Below are 22,756 nucleotides of genomic sequence, written 5' to 3'. Positions count from 1 at the left end.
TTATTGTAAAAGCATTAATGTGCTGTGTAATCATTTCTTTAAATAAAAATTTGAGATAACCCATGAAGGTGCAAGCAAATGTTCCAATTTGAAATTCTGTTTTTCTGTTCAGGCATTCAAAGGACAGTGCAAGAAGTACGAGTGGGACCAACATACAGTTCAAACATAGAGGACCAAGACGTTGAAGTTACAACTATACCCCCACCTATACCCAAGCCTGGTCAAGCAGGGCTAGACACTACTGGGAAGGAATTTGTTTTCTTTGATTTGGAAACAAGAGGGTTAGGTAAAGTTTATTTTTAACATATTCCTTATTCACAGTGTTGCACATACAGAAGTTTATCTTGGTCCAATTCAGGTATTTAGGTACTCTAAATCTCCAAAGTTGAACTTCTATTAAAAAATATACATATTTACTTACATGTATAACATAATTCAACCTGCTACTGCTGAGTAACTCAATGTGTCAGATATATCGTGTGAATTGTTGGTCAACCTAGCATATGATTGAATTGCAACAAGAGTTATGTTCAGACTAATTTCTCATTTTGCTTTCATATAATACATCATTCTTAATCTTTATTGATAAAATGATAGTAAATACCACTTAGATGATGCAATGTTACATTACCCACAACTGGCTTTAGTATATTATTGTGCATCATTTAAGAATTTAAACACTCTTCTCTTCGCTTCTTCAGATTTATGAATACATAAGATCATTAGATGCCAACAACTTACTTTGATATATCCATGAATGGAAGAAAAGAGCGTTTCAATTTTCATAATAACAGTTATTATGCCCCCCTTGGAAGAGAGAGTTAATATTGTTTTGCTGGATGTTTGTCTGTGGGTAGATCATTAAGTTTCCGATCAATAATTTGTCAACTTTTTCACTGATTGGCTTTTTACTCTCCATGTGCATAGGGATTGGACAGTATATAACCCCCATTTAAATTATGGTCACTTAGTCAAAGGTCACAATAAGTGTGAAAATTGTTTCCGATCAATAACCCTTCAACTGAAAATTCTCTTAAATCACAATGCATAGAGAATGAATGTGAAGGAACCTCTTCTACGATTGTTCACATTAAGCTTCAAAAAAAGTCCTGTCCTGGTGGGGGGCAATGTTTTTCCCTTTTATATTTATTGTAAACACTTCAAATGTATTTTAAGAAGTTTACATTGTACTTGGGGGAGCGACCCAGGGCTCTGTGATTAACGGGGCTAAAATGGATTTTGTGCAATTTCTATTTAAAATTTTTTTTTTTTTTTCAGAGCACACTTCTCACATAATGCAGTGCATTCAACTGGTCAATTTTAAACATATGTGATGCATGAGAAGAAGATTTCCTTGCAAGCGTCAGAAATAACTGGAGTGACAGTTGTTACTGACTCTATGCTTGTCAAGAGACAAACAGTAACAGCTGTCCCCATCAAATCTGCATTGACAAGTTTTATAACATTCTTACAGAAATGTTCACCAATTATTTTAGTTGGGCATAATATAGAGTCTTTTGATTGTAAAGTGTTGCTCCATGCTATCCATACTTGTTGAAAAATGTTTGAGTTTCAGCAAAATATTTGTGGCTTTTTAGATACTTAAAAATGTTAAAGGAAATATTACCAAATATGAAATCATATAAGCGGGAACATTTAGTTAAAGACGTCATTGGTGAATTATACATGGCACATGGCGCTATACAGGATATTTTAGCTTTACAAAAGTTAGTGAACTCTGTTCCTCTTGACCAAAAATTGTTAACAAATATTCATTCAGCTTTTACCGAGCAGTGTTAACATACAATGTGTAACTAAATGTTGCTTCCAACATCAAATCTTTACAAACCATAATTGATACAAAATTTATAAGTCAAGGTGTTGCAAGGAAAGTTGCAGGAAGTGGATTTCAACTTAAACATTTGAGTCCTGTATCAAAAAGAAACGGACTGAGTGGTTTGAGGAGCCCCCTGTCAGAGGTTACAAACGGACAAATCAGAGTAACAAAATCAAAGAAAATAATATGAACAATAGCGAGTTATTTGTTGCCTGACATCTAACCAATTGTAATTTGCATCTTGTATATAGATAAGCTATGAAATCTAATAGCTGTTACATAATTGTTTTTCCTTCTCGATGACGAACATAGTTGTGATTCTTATGTCAGTTGTATTTCTCATGTTTCACCTAAGTTGTAAGATATTTTTGGCAGTGCATTAAACCACAGATGGTGTGTGAAACATAATTGCCCAGCTTATTGTATTCTTTGTTGTTTTAAGCTTCACTGGCCAAAGGCCAGCGGGGCTTATGTTATGATTCTGTGTCCGTCGTGCGTGCGTGCCTGAACGTTTCCTATAAACATCTTCTTCTCCTAAACTACTGGTCCAATTGTGATGAAATTTCTCAGGAATGTTCCTCTTTCAACGTTGTTCAAATTATGCCCCTGGGGTCAAATTTGACCCTGCCCCGGGGTCACAAAATTGAACATATGCTTATATAGGGTCTATTTTGTGAAAACTTCACATATTTTTTCGTCCATAACCAATGGGCCTTGGGCTTCCAAATTTGGTATGTAGTGGCATCTTATAGTCCTCTACCAAGTTTGTTCAAATTATGCCCCTAGGGTCAAGTTTGACCCTGCCCTGAGGTTCACAAAATTGAACATATGCTTATATTAGGCATTTTTTGTGAAAACTTTAAAAATCTTCTTGTTCATATTTGTATGGCATAGGGCTACCAAATTTGGTATGTAGTGACATGTAATAGTTCTCTACCAAGTTTGTTCAAATTATGCCCCTTGGGTTAAATTTGAAACTGTCCCGGGGGTTACAAAACTGAACATATGCTTATAAAGTGCTTAATTTGTGAAAACTTAAAAAAAATTGTCCATATCTATTGGGCCCAGGGCTACCAAATTTGGTATGTAGTGACATCTTATAAACCTCTACCAAATTTGTTCAAATAATGCCTCTGGGGTCAACTTTGACCCTGCCGCGGGGGGTCACAAAATTTAATAAACGCTTATAAAGCGCCTATTTTGTGAAATCTTAAAAAATCTTGTCGAAAACCATTCTGACTATGGCTACCAAATTTGGTATGCAGGAACATCTTAAAGTCATCTACCAAGTTTGTTACTTTGGGTCAAATTTGACCCTGACCCGTGGGTCACAAAATTGAACATTATATACGCTTGTATCTTGCTTATTTTGTGAAAACTTTAAAAATATTCTTGTCCTTAACTCTACAGCTAAGACTTAGGGCCACCACATTTTGTATGGAGTGAGATATAGTAGTCCTCTACAAAGTTTGCTCAAATTATGCCCCTGGGGTTAAATTTGACCCAGCCCAGGTGGTCACAAAATTGTACATGTGCTTAAATAGGGCCTATATTTAAGTATCTGCACATGCGGAGAATATTTGTTTCAGTCTTTTTTTCAGCAGTGGAGCGATACAGGGCCATCATGGCCTCTTGTCTTTAAATACACATCACACAGTTCTAAAAATAATTTTAAAATACCTAATACATATGTTCAATTTACAACCAACAACATGGGTAACAGGTAGGTGGGGTAATTTAAGATGTTTATATGAACATCAACATTGTTTTTCAGTTGTTACATCTGAAATATTTTCATAACAATATACATTATAAATATTTCTACGTGTATCACATTTCAGTTGATAATTTGATTGTTATGGAGCAGTTATTATATAGATATGTTTTAATTACTATTACAATGTTAGTCATTGTATTTTTGAAATTAAGTCCATATTAAAATGTCTATAGCAAAAAAAAAATCCACGGTGACCTATCAATTTCTTTACTTCATTTTAATGCTTAGCTAGTTTCCTTTAATTATTGAGAACTTCAAATGAATATGAATATTACATCAACGGAAATATGTATCTGTATTGCATGTTATCTATTTTGAACTGTGCAATAAAAAATTCAAAACAAACAAAAAACTATTCATACTTATTTCTCATTATTTTTTACGATTTCCATAATTTTTGGTTTTAAAACTGTTCACTATGATAATACACATGTTACAGTTGCTAATCTAATGCAATCTCAATACTATTATGCCATTTTAAATGTATTACACAAAAACATTTTACCGTACCCCCAAATTTATGCCCCGCAAAAATGACCTTTTTTCAAACGCACATGGCATTTCAAAACCTTCGTTATCTCAAAATTATTCACGGTGACCTCTCTTTTTTATTTTATATTAATTTCAGATACAGATTCATTAATCACCATACAAAAAATGATAGCATTCCGGATATTTTGAAAATTATCACAAAACGATCGAACATCCTTAAGAGCAAAACCAAATATAAAACAAACTGGTACAAAAAGCATTTCTTTTCGTAGCCTTGATATATTGCTGTCTTTATTCTTTATGCGACAAAGGCACATTCTCTGTTGTCCTTTATTAAACTATGCATGCATATGTGTCGGACAAGTGTGACGGACCAGTAAGCTTTGTATGTACTTATAACCTTTATCTACCTTTAAAATTGTTGAATAAACGGATTTATTACACAACAAGTATTCTTAGAATAACCATTATGTTTAAAAAAACAGAACCTCGTGATGTAATGGAGGATATAAACCAATTAATCGGATTGCCTTGTGATTTTCAATGGTGTAAAAAATATGATTTGTGGACGTTAATTGAGTGCCTTGTCTGTGGTAATGTATATATTAGATTTTATTACGATAATTATTCGGTATTAACAGGCCCAATTTGAACAAGCTCATCATACACACTGACATGTTTGTACATATATGTTTTATTTATTTAATGCTAAGTGTTATCATATATAACAATATAAAAAAAAACAATATAAAAAAGAAAGTTTGACGCATGTAAATATCTGACGTGCAGTGTAGAAATTGCAAGTTTTACTTCCACTTCGTTTTGAAATGTTCGCTCTGAAAGCCACGTTCTCATTGATGCTGATATTGATATGCCTTGCATTAAACCGGAAATCATACATCTTACGTGATGTATTCAATGTCATGGTCAGTGTTTTGTGTTTTACTCTAGGTCCTTTAAGTTGGCAAGGTAATGTTTTTTTTGCGGGTTGGGATTGGAATTCCAAGCGAAAGTTAAATTCCTTGCTCTGTATTGGGTATTTAAACTTGGGAAGTATTAATCTTAGGTTGAATACCCAGCTTGGTATCGGGCTTTCATACTATTGCGAATTAAGGGACAGGTTCGAATACCAAGATGTGTACTAGGTATTCTAAATTTTGCGAATATCAAGAAAGGGTCGAATACGTATATATGTTTGCGAATTCGAGTCAATTTTCAAATGTATATTGGATATACGGGCTAATTCAAACATATAGCCATCGTAAAATATCGTGTAGCCGAGCTAAATGGAATACCGAGCTTAGATCGATTATCGAGCAAAAACGTGAAAAGAAAATCATTAAAAAATAATGATAATATAAAGTGTATATTCTAAACAGACATTTGATTAGACTGTGTTATTCAGGAATTTTACAAAGTGGTGCTGGCCTATATCCGTGGTTGTTTTGTGTTGCGGCTAATTCCAATATGTTGATGATATATTTTAACTAGCATGTCCACTGCGTGCAGGTAAATATTTGAGTTCGTTTTATGGACAGGAATTACATGTATGATCCTTTAAAGAAGTATTTAAACATATGTTTACTTGTTTCGCACCTCAAGCTAAACATTTATCTGCTGCTACTACCAGAGTGATGAAATTTTACAAACTTTATAGCCAGCATGCGATCTTTCGCAGCTCAATATTTTAGGTTTTCGTTTTTATAAAATCGAAGTAAAAGCCCTTCGTGTACTCAATGTTGTACTTTCTCTATAATGTCACTCCTAACCTAAAATTTGTTGCGGCCTTAGGTATGAAACTTTAAAACATATTTACATGCATGGGAACTTGGGCACCTGGGTAGTTAGAGTACTGAGAAAAATGTTGGTTGTGGCGGCATCCATATACTGAGGACACTTTTCGGTTTCGAAGTGCCGTTCATGTACCGAGTTGATATGCGAAACGATTTTATATTTCATTGGTAGAGTAAGATATCAACAAATTCAATTATTTGTATTATAATAACTTTAATAGTATTTCTATTTAACATAGAAAATAGTTTAATTTGTTAAAAATTGCGCTCAAAAGCTTTGCTTATTTTTTCTGTATGCGTAAATATCACAACCAACTATCTGTTAAATTAAATGTGCCTCAAAATGGTAATATATTAGTCATATTATCAAGTGTAGTGCTTGTCAATATGTTGATTGGTATTTCACTGTTTTGTTTTCCTTTTTATTTTATCGTCAGAATCCGCTCTTCATGGCCCTCATTGCACACAATTTCTTCGAGGCGGTGAAAATGCAAACAAACGATAAAGTTCTTATTGCCGAAATGAAAAAATATTTGAGGTAAGGCGTGCACATGAATAACGTTAATAAGATACAAGTGAAGAAATTTAAACATATCCATAATGAATAAAAGCAAATGCAAAGCAAATAGTTATAATATTACATTTGTATAGAAAAACAATTTAAATCCAGATGAAGATTTCAAAAGTCAGAACGTTCAGTATCTATTTTGACTTAAGTTTATACAGATATGTTCATAAATTGTGGCGCTTCTGGTCTGTCATGAATATCGTTGTTTATAATGCCTAACATACCCGAGAAATCCACTCTGAGCTTTAAATGACTTGGAGAGGGAATCAGCAGGACAAGTACGTGTCAAATTGTAAACAAATTATCTCGCTAGAATTATCAAGACACGGTTTTACACAAAGCAGGACGAACGTTTAACAGAAAGTCGAAATGATTGGCGAACTTAGCGTGCTATACGTGCTACCGGTATATCTTATTAAGCAATTATTTTAAGATTCGTCGCTTATTGCGTCAATGGTAGTGGTCGAGTACAGACTAAACGAAAACCCTATATGTTTCATTCGTAGCCAGATAAAAATAAAAACAATGCCGTGGCATAGTTTTCTGATGTTAGTGGTACTGACAATATATCGAAATCAGATGATATTAAATCTGAACAACATGCTTTCAAGCAATTTCAGCTTAACTATTAATTATTGACTATAGTGTCATTTTAGATACTGCAACAACATACTTTTCAAATGTTTTTGTAGAAAAATATCTTTTAAGGGCCTGACTGCAAATATAAACTAAATAAAGTTTACTTCACTTCTGTTGTTTATTGACAAGTAGTTTCTGCTTGACATGTACTGTTATGTTAACGAAATAAAACAGATCAAGTTTGAACATATCATCAACGATCTGACAGCGTTACTTAAAGAAAGCTTATTCGTGTTTGTTGATGTATTGTGATGAAAAGATCAATCTTTAAAATGTGTGACCTACAATAAGATTAGCTTGCAAAAGCATGAAACATTTAACGAAGAAAAAGAGCAAAGGTTTAGGATGTCGCAAAGTCGCAAAAAATACGTTACGTGCCGATTGTTGGTATTCGGATGTGATTTGTCTCGCTTTTCTTATACATAATATAATACTGAATGTGCGTTGATTGTGCCTAAGTTTCAAATCTCTTGTTGATTTTTAAAGGTATCGATGACCATATTTATGTATTTGCAAAATATTCGTTTCAACTGTTTTTTAACTTATATTGCATTAAAGATGGTATATGATGATAGTTATTTTATCGATGCTTACATTGTCAAGAGTAGATATCATGTATTCGTATATTTGATACACTTTTTCATGAAGCGAGTGGTCTACTGTGGCTATAGATTGTCTATACGAATGCTACCAGAAAAGTGAAGAAGCCACATACTCCTATCTGACAATGACCATGCCTTTTTGGAATGAGAAATCATGCCTAGATTTGGCTTTTGAATCGAACAACATGGAGTTCCTGGCCCAACAAGCGTGTCGAAATATAGTAGGAGATATCTGGAATGGGCGTATGAAAGACAAGTTAAAAGAGGTTATTTACTAAATACAGAGTAATGTTTAATTCATTAACCGAAATAAATCCAAACTCTTTTTTCATTTGTATCACGTTTTGAATATCGTCGAATCGTGTTTGATATTTTAACGGAATTTATTAAGGTACAATATGTATTTATTTGCTATACCTATTTTACTTCTTTGCGTTTATAAAACGCTGTATATATAAGTGTATATATTATTCAATAAGGATAGTTAATTGACAACTTTATATTAAATGTCGCCTTCATGATCGCCAAAGCAATGCATGGAACATTAATTCAACTGTACACCTACCACGCATGTGTACTAAAATATTTGCCTTGCTATTTCTAATGACACATTATAAGTATTAGGGACTGTGCAACAATACTCATATATAGTGCATATAATCCTATAAATAATCACTGTCAATTTAGATGAAGTTGCCCTAATGCGTTATTAAGTAGCAAAAAAGATGTTATGTATGAAATTTTACGATCGAAACGACATGCTTCTTCTCTTTTTTCTCAAAATTGGATATACAAACAAAATATTGAAACATGTATTCAGGCTTCATGTGGTCTGCAACAAAGCCTGTGTTCAAATACACATAAAACCTCTTTATTTGCCATGTACTTTAAAATTGTTTGTTTTAAACACAGTGGTGGTCGGAGTGGATGTTTTTTTAAACAAAGTACCGTTATTTCAGTCTCTAAATTCATCTGATTAATCCTTACGTTGCTTATTTGCAATATATCTTCTTAGTGAACAATTTTCCTGTTTCAGATTAGCAGATATGGATATTCAGGCACAAACAAGATCAAGCGCTTCTTGGACAAAATGCAGTCTCCAAAAACGAAATTCGCCAACAATATGGTATATGTTATGAACCATCTAGTTTACGCAAAATAGGCACAGTGTTGCCTTTGAGAGAAAATGCATTTATACATATATTTGTATTAACAGACAGACGGCATATGTACAATTTAAATCAATTTGCAATGCAAAATGGCTTTCGCCGGACTTGAAGGTTACGATTCATTTTGTATATAACTTATTTATGGTCTAAAGATTTACTTTTCTTCGCATATTTGGGCAAACCAAGCAGTTCAAAATCTGTAACGGTCATTTCAATTCTACAAAAGTATTTTTTGCGAACAATTTTTAACACGGAATTGAAAACAATCCACATCGTGTAAAATGCAAACACAAATAGAAACACTAAATAATCACGTGAAACTGAGAATCTACATATACGCAAAACGACTTTGAAGTACGATCTCTGTGTCATATGATGCGTTTGCTTTGTTGGAAGATATTAACATTTACGGAGACCTCTTGCGAACGTACAAAAGAATATATTGGAACTTTCTGAAAAACAAATAATTTCGTCTCTAAATGCGTAATACATGCAATTGATGTAAACATGATGTTGATGTATTGAAGAGCGCTCATTCCTATACTTAAACCTGTGCGAATTAGAAAAGAAGATTTCAACATCGATAACACATTCTTGCATACAATAACATTTTTAAAATAACAATAAATAGAAAATCTGTGTTATCAATTTCGTTGATCATACGCAAAATGTACGTAATGTAGAACGTACAAAATTCCATACAAAGTTGATGATTCGGATCTAGTATAATACATTCAATATATATTGGCGTAGTATGTATTATTTTTATATTTATTTATTTATTTATTTATTCGCATAGTCAGCATTACATGCTTTTGGCAAAATAAATGATGTGATAAATTCATATACACAGTGAGATGAAGTTTGGCTATACAGGGAGTTATTGTATGCAATATTGGTTTTTATTAGTATTATTATAACACACAAATAGGAAAGTAATCGTAACATACAACTAATGTCGATAGATAAACAAATATAAAAAACAAACAAAAACACACACACAAGAAACAGGAAAATGTAGCAAAAAACACACAATGTTTATGATTGGAAGGAATTTAGACAACTAGATAGCAACAGTAGGATCAATGATATCTTTTCGTTTTAATATTGCAAAATATATAAATTTCGATACTTTACGGATACGTTTTACAGATTTTGTAGACATAATTGTTTCGAAATATTTCAATGTGTTAAATGACAGCCTTATGTTGTACTTTAACCTTTACTCTCTAAAATATATGGACAAATACAAAGAAAATGAAATTCAGATTCAATCATATCAGATGTACACACTTTACACTTACGATCATTAGTGTCAAACTTATTAAATCTTCCTCTTTCTATTTCTAAATGATGTGAACACAATCGGAATCTACTCATTGCATTTCTATGCTTTTCATTATCTATACAATTCAAGTAGGTTTCAAAACAAATTTTTTTTTTTTAAATGATATAGTATTTTAGCTTATTTTGAGACTGTATACATTCAAATCAGTTTGAATGTAAACATCACGGACTCTTTGTTTTAGCATACAAATATAATCGATTGCGTGATACGGGTGCAACCATAAATTACTATAACCAAGATCATCAAGTGTAGTTTTAACAGCATTTGGCCAGCACAGTTTTGTATCAATATTCATGCATGCATCGTCAGTAGTTAATGTATTAAAAACTCTATATATCAAAGTAGTCTGTGATCTCATGATTTTACACCAATAGTTAAGGGCTCGTTCTTTGCAAATGATAGACAATGGGAAGCGACCAAATTCACCTAGTACAGCAGCATTAGATGTTTGTTGACGAACCCCAAGTATTTGTTAACAGAATTTTAAATGCAATTTATCAACCTCTGGCAGATCGTAAATTCCCCAGACTTCGCAGCCATACGTGATAATTGGTGCTACCATTGAGTCAAACAGTAACAATTTAGTTTTATATCTAATTTGATTGTACTTAATATACTAAATCTACTATTTCAATTTTGTCGCCGTTGAGTTCCCATTCGTGAATATTTCTATATTTATACTTTTGAAAAATGCATACCTAAGTTTTCCCGACATTTACCTTAAGACCCCACTTCTTAGAATATTCATTTATACAATTTAATTGGTGTTGTAGACTATGGGGATCAGTTGAAAAAATTGCAATGTCACCGGCAAACATTAACATAAAAATAGATAACATATCAACATCATTAGTACATAGGTTTGTAGAACTCAAATGCTCACCAATATCATTGATAAACATAAAAAACGATAGAGGTGACAAAGGCTCACCTTGTTTGACTCATAATGATACATCAAAGAATTCTGAGTATGACATTGCACTTGAGCACTTTATACAAGATTTCACATTTGCATATATGGATTTTAGCATATTAAGCAGCTGATACCAGAGTTTACAAGTTTAATCCATAGGGCATCATGAATGACAGTATCAAATGCCTTTTCATAGTCTACAAAGGCACAATATAGTTTAAAATTATTTTCTAAAACCTTCTGAATAGTACTTTGTAGAATAAAAATACAGACTGACGTGCTATGATTATTTCCAAAACCAAATTGACATTCATTTTAAATTGATTCGTTCTCGCACCAACTATTTAAACGGTTACGCAGCGTTAAAGTAAATAATGTAGCCAGAATATTGACTAAAGTTATCCCTCTATAATTTGTCGGATTGGATTTATCACCCTTTTTGAACATGGGAAAATTAAGCCTTTAGTCCAGGATACACGCAGTTATCAAATAAGTTATTGAATATTTTAACTAGGAATGGGCCATTAACTCTTTACAATCAATGAAAATGTCCGCAACGTTACCGTCCAAATCAGCGCTTTTATTTTGGGACATCGAAGATATCGTTTGAATAATTTAAACGGTCGTAAATGCATCATCGAGCGAGTCAATATTTATACCGTCAGCTAAATCTGAATAATTGAAATTTCTAAAACAGTTTTCGTTCGGCGTTGCAGACATTTGTTTAAAGTGATTTAAAAAATCATTTACATTTTTATAGAGGCTTAATTTTTTTACCGCCTTTGAATGTCTTAATGTATTTCCAAAATTTTCGGGAATTGTATCTACTCATATCTTTAAGACGATGTTGCTCTATGTTATTGTAATTATATTTAGCTTTTCTCTTGCAAACACAGTATGACCGCCTAGCTTCTAAAAAAATTAAACGCGTTGTATCGTTTGGCTGGTTATAAAATAATTGTTTAATTAATAATCCATTCGGGTCATTTGCTCTAAACTGTTCTTTTCATCTTGTGAAACTATACTCAAAAGGGTACACTGAATAATAAGAAAATGATAGCCTTCACGTTGTGTTTAATGTTTGAAATGAGTTAACGATTGCAAGTTTACAATAGTTATTAACTGGCCAATAGCAAACTTCAATTCTATCAATATCATATATCAATATTTCGTTTATTTAAGAAATGAAATGTTGTTGTTTTTAATATTTTTTGTAAGAAGTCAATTTATTAATATTGAAATTTATCGCTTCGATTTCCTCGTCGTCTGCTTGTACAGTGAGGGCGAAATATCGAATATGTAAACAGGGTGATAAAATCGGATTATTGATTACCGGTACTAAGTTATGAAATTGACCTTTATTTTTTAAGTGCATATATATGCAAAGATATATGAAGGATATTTGTTAAATGCAGTGCAAGATCGTATTATTTTTTCATTATCTGTCATATAGATCTTTCTTTGCGAGTGGTGGATAATATCGAAATAACAAAAAGAGGTTTTATTCAATGCGTATGTACCATGAATCTATAAAATGTGAAAATCTTGTTCCAGCGTACTTACATTTGGTGCAAGTTGATATCATTAATACGACGTATATGACCACAAACTGATAACACCGCTAATGTAGGAAATAAGTGCTCTAGTTACTGAACTCTTAAAGATAAGTTGTACTCGTATTTTTACAGAATTTCAATTATTTAATAGGTCGATATGGTTATTTCGGTATTGTTTTGGACTATTTACATATTGTTTCAAAATCATTCAAAAATTAGTTAAACTAAAATCAAATTAGCAATAAGCTGAAGTGAAATGATAACAACGTATTAGTTTGCTCGAGCAAGAAATAAATAAATACGTTATAATTGATATGTATTTTTTTTACTCATTCACCGTCTAGCATGAACCATTAATTTAACAAACCGCGCGTACAGTTTCCAGAAATTAAAATTTGAAAGCATCATTCAATAAGGTGTTCTAAAAAAAGGCCGGAATGAAATCCAAATATGCCTGTTTGCACCTGCGCGTATTTTAATGATAACAAAGTTTTCTTGTGTATACGGAATATTTTGTGAAACGCATTTTAAAGAGTATTATGCAATAAGAAAACTGAATGCCAGGCTTTTAAATTAGTTAAGTGTTGTTGAAATCAACGTTTTTGAGACTTAACCGTATTGTGCGGTCGTTTCTAACTTACGGAAACGCAGATTCATGGTGTTACCATATACATGTTTTTTAAAGGGTGATCGTCTTAACTCACCCACACATTGTAGCTGATGTAACTACTGTAGCTGATTTAAAAAAATATTATTGGTTCATAGTTATTTTATCATGCGGTTCTTGAATATACTTATTTACATAGCTCGTTTCTCTGTCTTTACCTCTTTACGGATATCGCTTAAACCTTCAATGATGAAGAAACTTATTGTCTACTAAAATAATTGACCAACTGTTAAACGTTTTAATATCTAAATTCATATACTACTTGTGGTACGGCGTCGTTGTATCGATACAACACGCATATATAGTATTTACAATGAATGCATACAAGCGAGTAATGTATTTTTGTTCTTTTGTTTACCAACAGATCTCGTATTTGGTGTTTCTGAGCCTGTTCGCGTATGTGCTGTTGTTTGAACTCACGAACACTGTATCGACAAAGGAATTCGTGTTAGTAACATGGGTACTAACCATATTGGTTGAAGAAATTACACAGGTATTTCATAAAATTATCATAAGACTATGAAACATTGACAACAATGCAAATAGGATATGTAAACAATTAACTTACATACACTCATAATAATGATCTAATATTAGTAATAATCACATACATTGCTGTTCTTCTTGCAGCACACTTTAACAATGTTTTATCATAACACACGTGCATTCAGGGTGGTTAAAAATAGTCTTTAGTTAAAAGCCATCATAACATCAAATTGTTTCAAAACACTCGTATTAATTGTTTTTTAATATGAATAATTCAACAAAATAGAATGTACAATTTATTGCAATCGAAATACATTATGTATATTGACCTCATACTTAATTTTTTATATGAGGAAAAAAACACACAAATATATAAAGAACTTATATTCTCCTTAAAACAATGTTAATTACTTTATCTATCTCACTGACATGAATTCGACTTGATTTATATCACTGCAGAGGAAAACAGGCGCAAAACTCATACCTTAATAATAACTTTCAAGGACTTAAAAATATGTGATATTCTCCACTAAAACTATTAAACAAGATATTATTTCGTAAGGTTTAATTGTTACACATTATACACACACTTATTGAAAAACGAAACATATGCATACTCAATATGCAATTACATCACTTCTTAAATACTCGAACATCGTGTCGTTATTAGGCTTCGTATTTTTACTTGGTTGAGAAGAACAAAGTGAAATCGCAGATTGGTATTGCAAAACCATTTCGTTTTCCCTAGTGTAAAACAGAATGAGGCTGTCATACTATATCGGATTGTAAAACTTATCCGGGTAACACACATGGACTTTATAGACCGCATTGTTACACAGGCTAGTGTTACATAAGCTTTGGACGGGCTGTTACACTGGCTTGGGATTGCATGCACTATTGACGGACTGTTGAAAAGGCTCAAGGGGCATAAGCTATTAACGTACTGTTAAACCGGCTTAATGTGGCATTCGCTATGGACGGACTGTAACAAAGGCTTAAGATGGCAAACGCTATGCACGGACTGTTACACAGGCTCAATGTGGCATACGCTATGGATGAACAAATACACAGACTCGAAGTGGCATAAGCTTTAAGCGGATTGTAACACAGACTGAAAGCGGCATACGCTTTTGACGGACTGTTACACAGGTCTAGGTTTGCATACGCTATGGACGGACTGTTACATATGCTGCAGTAGAAACCGTTGTAGATGTACTGAGCGTGCGGCACATTCAGTGCGATGCAAATTAGCTCTATGATTTACACTAGCTCGAGTGCTTAACAGGCGGATAGAGCTACATATGCGCATAGGGTCTCACTGGATCTAAGTGAGCGCTTCTAAAAACTAATATGCTTTACACAGTGCTTTATATGCTTCACATTGCCATTGGAAAGTCAGAATGAGTTGCACAGGCTCCTGGAATGATAATGGTAATATGTGTTGTATCGCCTCTATGTGCTACCTAGGGCAATGAAGCCTACAAATTGTTTAAGATATTGCAAAGGTTCTATATGATATGTGTGCTATTGGTGATACATGTTCTATATTTTGCACATGCTTTGCGTTTTACATAGGCTCTACTAGTTACACAGCGTATCAGTACAACATAGTATTACACAGGAGGTATGTTTTACATAGACTCTCTAACATGTTTAACATGTATAATTTGTTTTATTACTGTAGGCTTTATGACATATATTGACTCGTGGTTGTCACATAGTTGGTGGACTTCACTAACACATATGTTCATTCAGTTTTTATTGCGATTTATTTTTGTTGAATAAACTCTAACACAATGTTTTTCGATGTTCGTAATGTATAAGATCAAAGCAAAGCCCGGTTGACTAACGTGTTTGCTGATTTTTCTACAGAAGTGAATATATAAATATACATTGAAACGCTCAGTGGTGACATGTGCAATTTTAACGGAAACATGTGCACAGGCGCGTTTTCAAAGGTAACGACGTAATATGACGTATGCAACGGACGTATGTGGATGTTAGCTTGTCCTTTACATGAAATTATCCAACAATTAATAGGCTACATGTGCTTACCCAAGACATGACAAATTAGTGAAACAATTGATGGGATATAACTTGGTGAATTCTCCCCGTCTAGTTTGACGTTAACATATGATGTATATTTGTATATCCATTAAGGTAGACACGATATTGAAATTTATGCAAAACAAGCTAAAATTTATACTATCCTTAGTAATCTATCTTATGCACTGTGTGACAAGGTCTTTCATAGGATTTCGTGGTACAAATGGTATATATTGTTCAAAGGTTCTTTTTGTTTCACACGAGATAGTTCTCTTTCAAAAGCTCGTGGATCTTACATTGGCTTTTATTTTTTTAAAAACACACTTATTATTAAATAATCGGGAGTATACACACCATTTTGTGGTCGCAAAAAGTGCGCATATAATTTGAGCTCAATCACTTGTTTGTGAGACTATCTATAGCCACACTTCAAATACTTCTATTCGTCCTCTCACATTGCTTTAGCGGTCTTCATGTTTATTGCATGCGATGTAAATCTATATCAGTGGTATAAAACACAAAAGTGCCACTTATGGTGCATACAACACAAAAACAAACGAACAGCACTGTATTTTACTCTTCAAGTACCATGTTGCATACAGACGCAACTACTACATTAATAGCATTTATTTATATTTATTGCATTATATTTGTAACTCAAAACGAGAAACTCAATTAAAAGTTCTGACCATATATCTAATGGTACCTTTCATGAAGTTATCACGAGCTTCTTTTGTTTAAAATATTTGTAAATATATACGTATTTGTTTGAACTCATAACGTTACAATATCGCAAAAATAGTGTGTTTTATAAATCCTTTTAATTTTAAACATGTAAACATTTATTTGTATGCTCTTGCTATACACGATATTATTACCAAAACAACCCGGATTTTATGGATTCAAACACTTTGATACACGTCTTTTATTGCAAGTAATAGGTCGTTGATACTCCCCGGCGATCAAACATAGTCACATACAATGAATATCCGTGTGTTTGTTGTAGATGCATCAGATATATCACATGCCTAGTTTTGAGAAGGCTAGTTCATGTGTTCAGCGGATCAGAAAATTGAAGAATTACTTTTCGGAAGGATGGAACTGGATCGATATGTTTACGATCGTCATGTTTTTACTTGGATTTGGACTGCGATTCAAACAATCTCGAGACACGTTTGATTGGCCAAGAGTCGTGCTTGCTGTCGATTTTGTCGCGTTCGTCTTCAGACTCATGCACATATTCTCTGTTGAGAAAACCCTTGGCCCTAAACTTATTATAATTCAACGGATGGTAAGTGTATAATGTTTTGACGTTGTGTATACAAATATCATGTGGCAATATTAAATAAATACTCATTATGTGATTTCATGTAATACACGTTTTGAATCTAAATATCTCAAATCAATTCAGTTGATTTAGTTAGAAAACTATTGGCGATGAGAGTTCCTCGACAATAATGAATGTGATATATATTGAAGTATCATTTAGAGACCAGATAATTGCAGAATACACAGAGTGACAGGTGGTTTAATATATGAAGATGTATTGTTTTATTTTGTTAAATAAAGATTATTCTTTAACGGGTCAAAAGCTTACAAAAGAAGTGGTATGTAAAGGAAATTCCAAATACGATATGAAATTTATCGGTGTTTGCTAAATTAACAAATTCGTACCAATTTGTGTTCGTCAAATTTTATAACGTTCTTGCTCAATATAATTTCTCTATCCTGAATTTGTGTCGATCCTTAAAATAGATTTATACATGGTATACATAAGAAGCGACAAATGTGTATCTTATTTATGCATCCAAAAAAGAAAAACAAATGCAATAATGTTCAAGAAAATTTAAAATGGCGTTGACTTGTTGACGTTTTGGCAGATAGTGGAGGGTTTTGGTTTACCGCCTTGCTGTCATACTAAACGAGTTTCACGAGTGGCGGAGCCATACGTGAAAATATGTGTTCTTTTTTACCACATAGTAAATAATAGTACGATCTGACAATGCATTAAAGAAATGTTATTTTGAGTACATGTGCTGTTGTTTGCGTAAAAGAAAATAACACGCGATATTTGATTAAATATGATAGCAAGTCGTGCATGTTGACACAATATCACGTAATTTGATCACAAACATATCACATATCTGAGGTCTAATTTATGCATCTTTATTGCTTAAGTATATGCTTTTATTGTTGTTATTATGTTTTCTTTTGTTTAAGAAAGCGAATTTTACTCAATTTAAAAATAGGTTTACAACACTTGAAGCTGTTCCGGTTGACATTATCAAACCTGATCATTTTGCTCGATCTAGAGTAATATAAACTGTTCATAATTCGACTAATGTACCGCATTTTCTTAAATAAATTAGTATATTCTGCATCAATGTTGGATGACTTTGTCAGATATATGCAACTCCTTACCATGCTGTCAACAATTCAATATTTCTGTTTCTTATTGTGTCACTTTATTTTCTTAAAGTCTTACATGACGAAATAGCAAAATCAAATGCGCGATTATCCCTTATATGATTGTTTTACTTTAAGGTAAAGGACCTTTTGTATTTCTTGGTTATTATGGCTGTGTTTGTATTGGCTTACGCCATTGCCTCGCACTCCATTCTCTATCCCGGTGCTCCAGTTACTTGGGAAACTGCCAGACAAATAATTAGGAAGCCTTACTTTCATCTTTATGGAGAACTTTTTCTAGACGAGACTGAAGGTACTTATAAATTTAAATAAAACACTGTATGTAATAAACGTATTTCGTATGTTTTACCTGAGTACATTAATTCCTTACATATAGATGATGGTGTATTGTATTTAGATTCAAAACAAATATATTTAGAACCATGCAGATAAATGTCGTGCATATATGGTATGTGCAAAAAACAACAAATTATAATATGTTTAGGAATGCCATATAATGTTATATGATTAAGAGCATAAACCGATCAATCTTTTATATGCTGGTTGAAAATAATCAGACCAAGCTTCCTTGCAAATCGATTTATAAACATTTCTTCTAAAAGATTCAACGGATTGTACAAATGACGCTAGCCTATGGACGAACGGAACAACTCCACGCTGCCCAAGTGAGGCCGGCAAGATTGTGGTTCCCATCATGATGGGAGTTTACCTGCTGTTTTCCAATATCCTGCTTCTTAACCTTCTTATTGCAATGTTTAGGTATGGACATTTACTTCTAAGAACTAACGCTTAAAGGAATAGTTGTGTGAAATTACACACTTTTAAAAGCGTGGGGATATTGTTTTGATCTCCGCGTTCTGTCCGTTTGTCCTGGCCACTATCTCCTCCTACACTATTAGCACTAGAACCTTGAAACTTACACACATGGTAGCTATAAGCATATGTGCGACGGTGCATTATTTGGAATTTTGATCTGACCCCTAGGTTAAAGTTATAGGGGTAAAATGGGGTAAAAGGACGACATTTTCACTCAATTTACTAACAACAGCGACGCATATGATTATAACTTTTGACCCAGGGGTAAGATCAAAAGTCCAAATAATACAACATATAAACTCATAGCTACCATGTGTGTAAGTTTCAAGGTTCTACTGCTAATAATGTAGGAGGAGATAGTGGCCGACCACGCCCACCCAAAATTTTGTTTAACATAACTTCTTCATTAATTTACCAATTGACTTCAAATTAATACTGAATATCTCTTATGACAACACGGTCTATCTGGACCATCCATGTACACATTACCCACCCCAGGTTGATAAAGGTAAAGGCAGCTTGGATTCCGTCCTCTTTCAAATTCATCGAAAGGTCCACGGGTACTACTTCCCCGTACCTCAATTTCCCAGTACACCAACATTTTTTTTATCGTACCCAAAATTTGTTGTATTAAATTGTTTTGTACCCATTTTTTTTTCGTACCTAATTGTTTTTTCCTACCGAATTTTTTTTTCGTACCCAAATTTGTTTTCGTTCCCAAATTTTTTTCGTACCCAAATTCTTTGTTCATATCCACATTTGTTTTTTGGCATAATTCTTTCGTACCCAAAATTTTCGTAGCCAAATTTTTGTTTGTACCCAAAATGTTCGTACCCACATACATAATTGTGTTGATATATAGATACACTTAAATTGATGCTTTTATATCCAGCCTCTTCAAAAGCATCGTCACACCAGTACTGTCAGTACTTAGATTGTTATTTTTCATTGATTATCCCCACGCTCCAAATTGGAGCGGGGCATTATATGGTTATCTCTGCCGTCTGTCCGTCCGTCCGTTCGTCCTGGCCACTATCTCCTCCTACACTATTAGCACTAGAACCTTGAAACTTAAAGACATGGTAGCTATGAGCATATGTGCGACAGTGCACTTTTTGGAATTTTGATCTGACCCCTCGCTCAAAAGTTATGGGGGGGGGGTGGGGCCGGGTCAGAAGTGTTCACCTTTTTTTAGGTTATTCAATTAATTTTACATTAACTTCTTCATTTCTACACCAATTAACTTCAAATTGATACTGAACATCTCTTATGACAATAAGGTCAATCTCATTATGCATGGCCCCATTACCAAACCTGGGGCGCCCCGCTCACATAGACCACGCCCACCCAAAATTTTGTTTTAATATAACGTCTTCATTTATTCAGCAATTGAATTCAAATTAATACTGAACTTCTCTTATGACAACACGGTCTATCGACACCATCTATGTCCACATTACCCATCCCGGGGCCCCACCAAAATAGACCTTGCCCACCCAAAATTTGCCTTCTAATATAACGTCAATGCGTCGTGGGGATACGTGTCGGCCTGCGCCGCGCCACTTCTAGTTAATATTGGAATAACACAAAAGGCATTTTGTGCCATGATATGGGTGTAGTACGTACGTCGATTTCCGATCATTAATAGATTAAATAAATAATAATTAAATTGATTTTTTTCCAGTTACACATTTACAACAATCCATGAGCAATCAGACAAGATTTGGTGTTTCCAGAGATACTTTATTATCAAGGATTACGCGCTACGGCCTGTATTATGTCCTCCTTTAAACGTAGTGTGGCACATATACCAGCTTTTCCGATGTTGTCTACATAAATGTAAAAGATCTCAGGAATCAGATGATGCTTTCCGTAAGTACCATGCGAATAAAGAAGTGTATTTTACTAAATTTGTGTATGTCCCTGATAATAACACATCATTGTTTTCTACAAGAACTCTCGCCATAGCAAACTATAGTAGAAATAAGAGGTGCATAGATGCTTCAAATTATATGGATGCCTATGAAAAGATATGTACACTTCCTTAAATGAGTGTCAAGTGTGAAGTTTATTTTTGAGAGAAATATTTTGTAAATGTCGCTTTAAAACAGAGCCACACAGTTTTGTAAATTAAAATAAAATATCAGGAAAATTTATATTACCAACCCGTTATCATTCGTATGGGGAGCTAAAGATTTCTAATGATTAACAATAACACGATTACGCCAAATATGACTATAGGCCACGGAGGTTATTTCCGAATTTTGTTTTTAATGCACACGTTCGGTTTTCGCGTGCGCATTTACATGTCTTCATTTTCGCCCGCCGTGGTCTTTTTCCCTGTGTTCGCTATTGTCTTCATATGCACAAATACACGTTTTTTTGTGTGCGCATGTGCAGGGTTTAGCATTAGCACGAACACGTCATTACGTGCGAATGTACAGTTCCTCCAGTGCGCACGTGCAAATCTGATATATCTGGGTTGCATTGAAATATTATCAAGCATCTAAAATACATTGAGTTACTGTTATTTCAAAATATATATTTCATAATGAATGTTAATGTTGTAAATAATACTTTATTGCGAAGTACATTCAATAATGTACATTCAATTAAAGGACGCCGTGGTGAAATGAATATGGTGTCCGCCTAGCGACCGGGAGGTCACGGGTTCGATCTCCACCGTGGGAGCATTCTTTAGATCTCCCCCAAAGACACCAATTACTAGTTCTAGGCCCATGAAACGGACCCGACATCGTTTATATAAGCCTTAGACTTTCGATGCAATCGAGCTAAAATAAATAGGTTTAAACTAAACTAATAATATACAAGTTCAAAAACTACGATGAAAACCTATTAAGTCCTTAGCATACTAACCTAGTCGTTCTCGCGACCAACTTTGTTGATCCAACGACTTTATTAGTAACAACGAATAACTTTGTAGTTCCACCAACTTATCAAGCCATTATCACGACATACTATGTCGATTCCATAATGTTCTAAGTCGTTGGCACGGTTAAGTTAAATACTTGCATAACATGTATGTCATTCTATGAAACACTGTTACATTAAACATTAATTGAATAATTTATATGGTCGAAAACGGAGTCAACAACAAAGCACATGTCACTTTCGACATCTATCGCTTGTGTAAAAAATATACGGTCAAACTCAAGTTAGATGTATAATTATACCGATATCAATTCTCGTTTTTTGGTATCGATCACCAACTCCTAGCGCACGTGAAGCATATGCATTACTGTTCAATCATTATTTCCAGATCGTAAAAGTATTAATCATGGTTCAGATTGCTTGTACAGAAACGACCATTAACCTTACGTAATATACGGGAACTTCAACAAGGTCATGTCTAGACTGGATAAAGATTTCAACGGCCTTCATCACATACAAAATTATATACAATCAAACTTTTTAGTTTAAATGCAAAATACTAAGCAACCAGGATACTTAAGTTTTTATTAATGTGTAAATTATTATCCTTACTATCCGTCAATTAATTTGCGAAATTTTGTGAAGTGATATGCTCCCGAAAGGGGGAGCATAATGTCGCCACTTTGTCTGTCAGCTCGACTTCTTATTTTAAGGAATTGAGTTTACGT

The 22,756-nt window shown here is 33.5% G+C and overlaps 1 protein-coding gene across 1 annotated transcript in view; it reads left to right on the top strand.

Moving 5' to 3' along the window:
- LOC127859725 (transient receptor potential cation channel subfamily M member 8-like) overlaps positions 1–21,184 on the top strand; it is a 44,609-nt gene extending 23,425 nt beyond the window's left edge. Inside the window, exons 4-11 of the mRNA XM_052397232.1 lie at positions 6,337–6,437; positions 7,755–7,974; positions 8,745–8,834; positions 13,726–13,854; positions 16,900–17,184; positions 18,438–18,612; positions 18,923–19,079; positions 20,821–21,184. Coding sequence (XP_052253192.1) covers positions 6,337–6,437; positions 7,755–7,974; positions 8,745–8,834; positions 13,726–13,854; positions 16,900–17,184; positions 18,438–18,612; positions 18,923–19,079; positions 20,821–21,184 — 1,521 coding nt within the window. The remainder of the gene's footprint in view (positions 1–6,336; positions 6,438–7,754; positions 7,975–8,744; positions 8,835–13,725; positions 13,855–16,899; positions 17,185–18,437; positions 18,613–18,922; positions 19,080–20,820) is intronic.
- The last annotated feature ends 1,572 nt before the right edge of the window (positions 21,185–22,756 follow it).

Source organism: Dreissena polymorpha, chromosome 15 (assembly GCF_020536995.1).
Source record: "Dreissena polymorpha isolate Duluth1 chromosome 15, UMN_Dpol_1.0, whole genome shotgun sequence".
In the NCBI taxonomy this organism is placed as follows: domain Eukaryota; kingdom Metazoa; phylum Mollusca; class Bivalvia; order Myida; family Dreissenidae; genus Dreissena; species Dreissena polymorpha.
The sequence above is the reverse complement of the archived record's forward strand: the minus strand, read 5'-3'. Positions and strand labels throughout refer to the sequence as shown.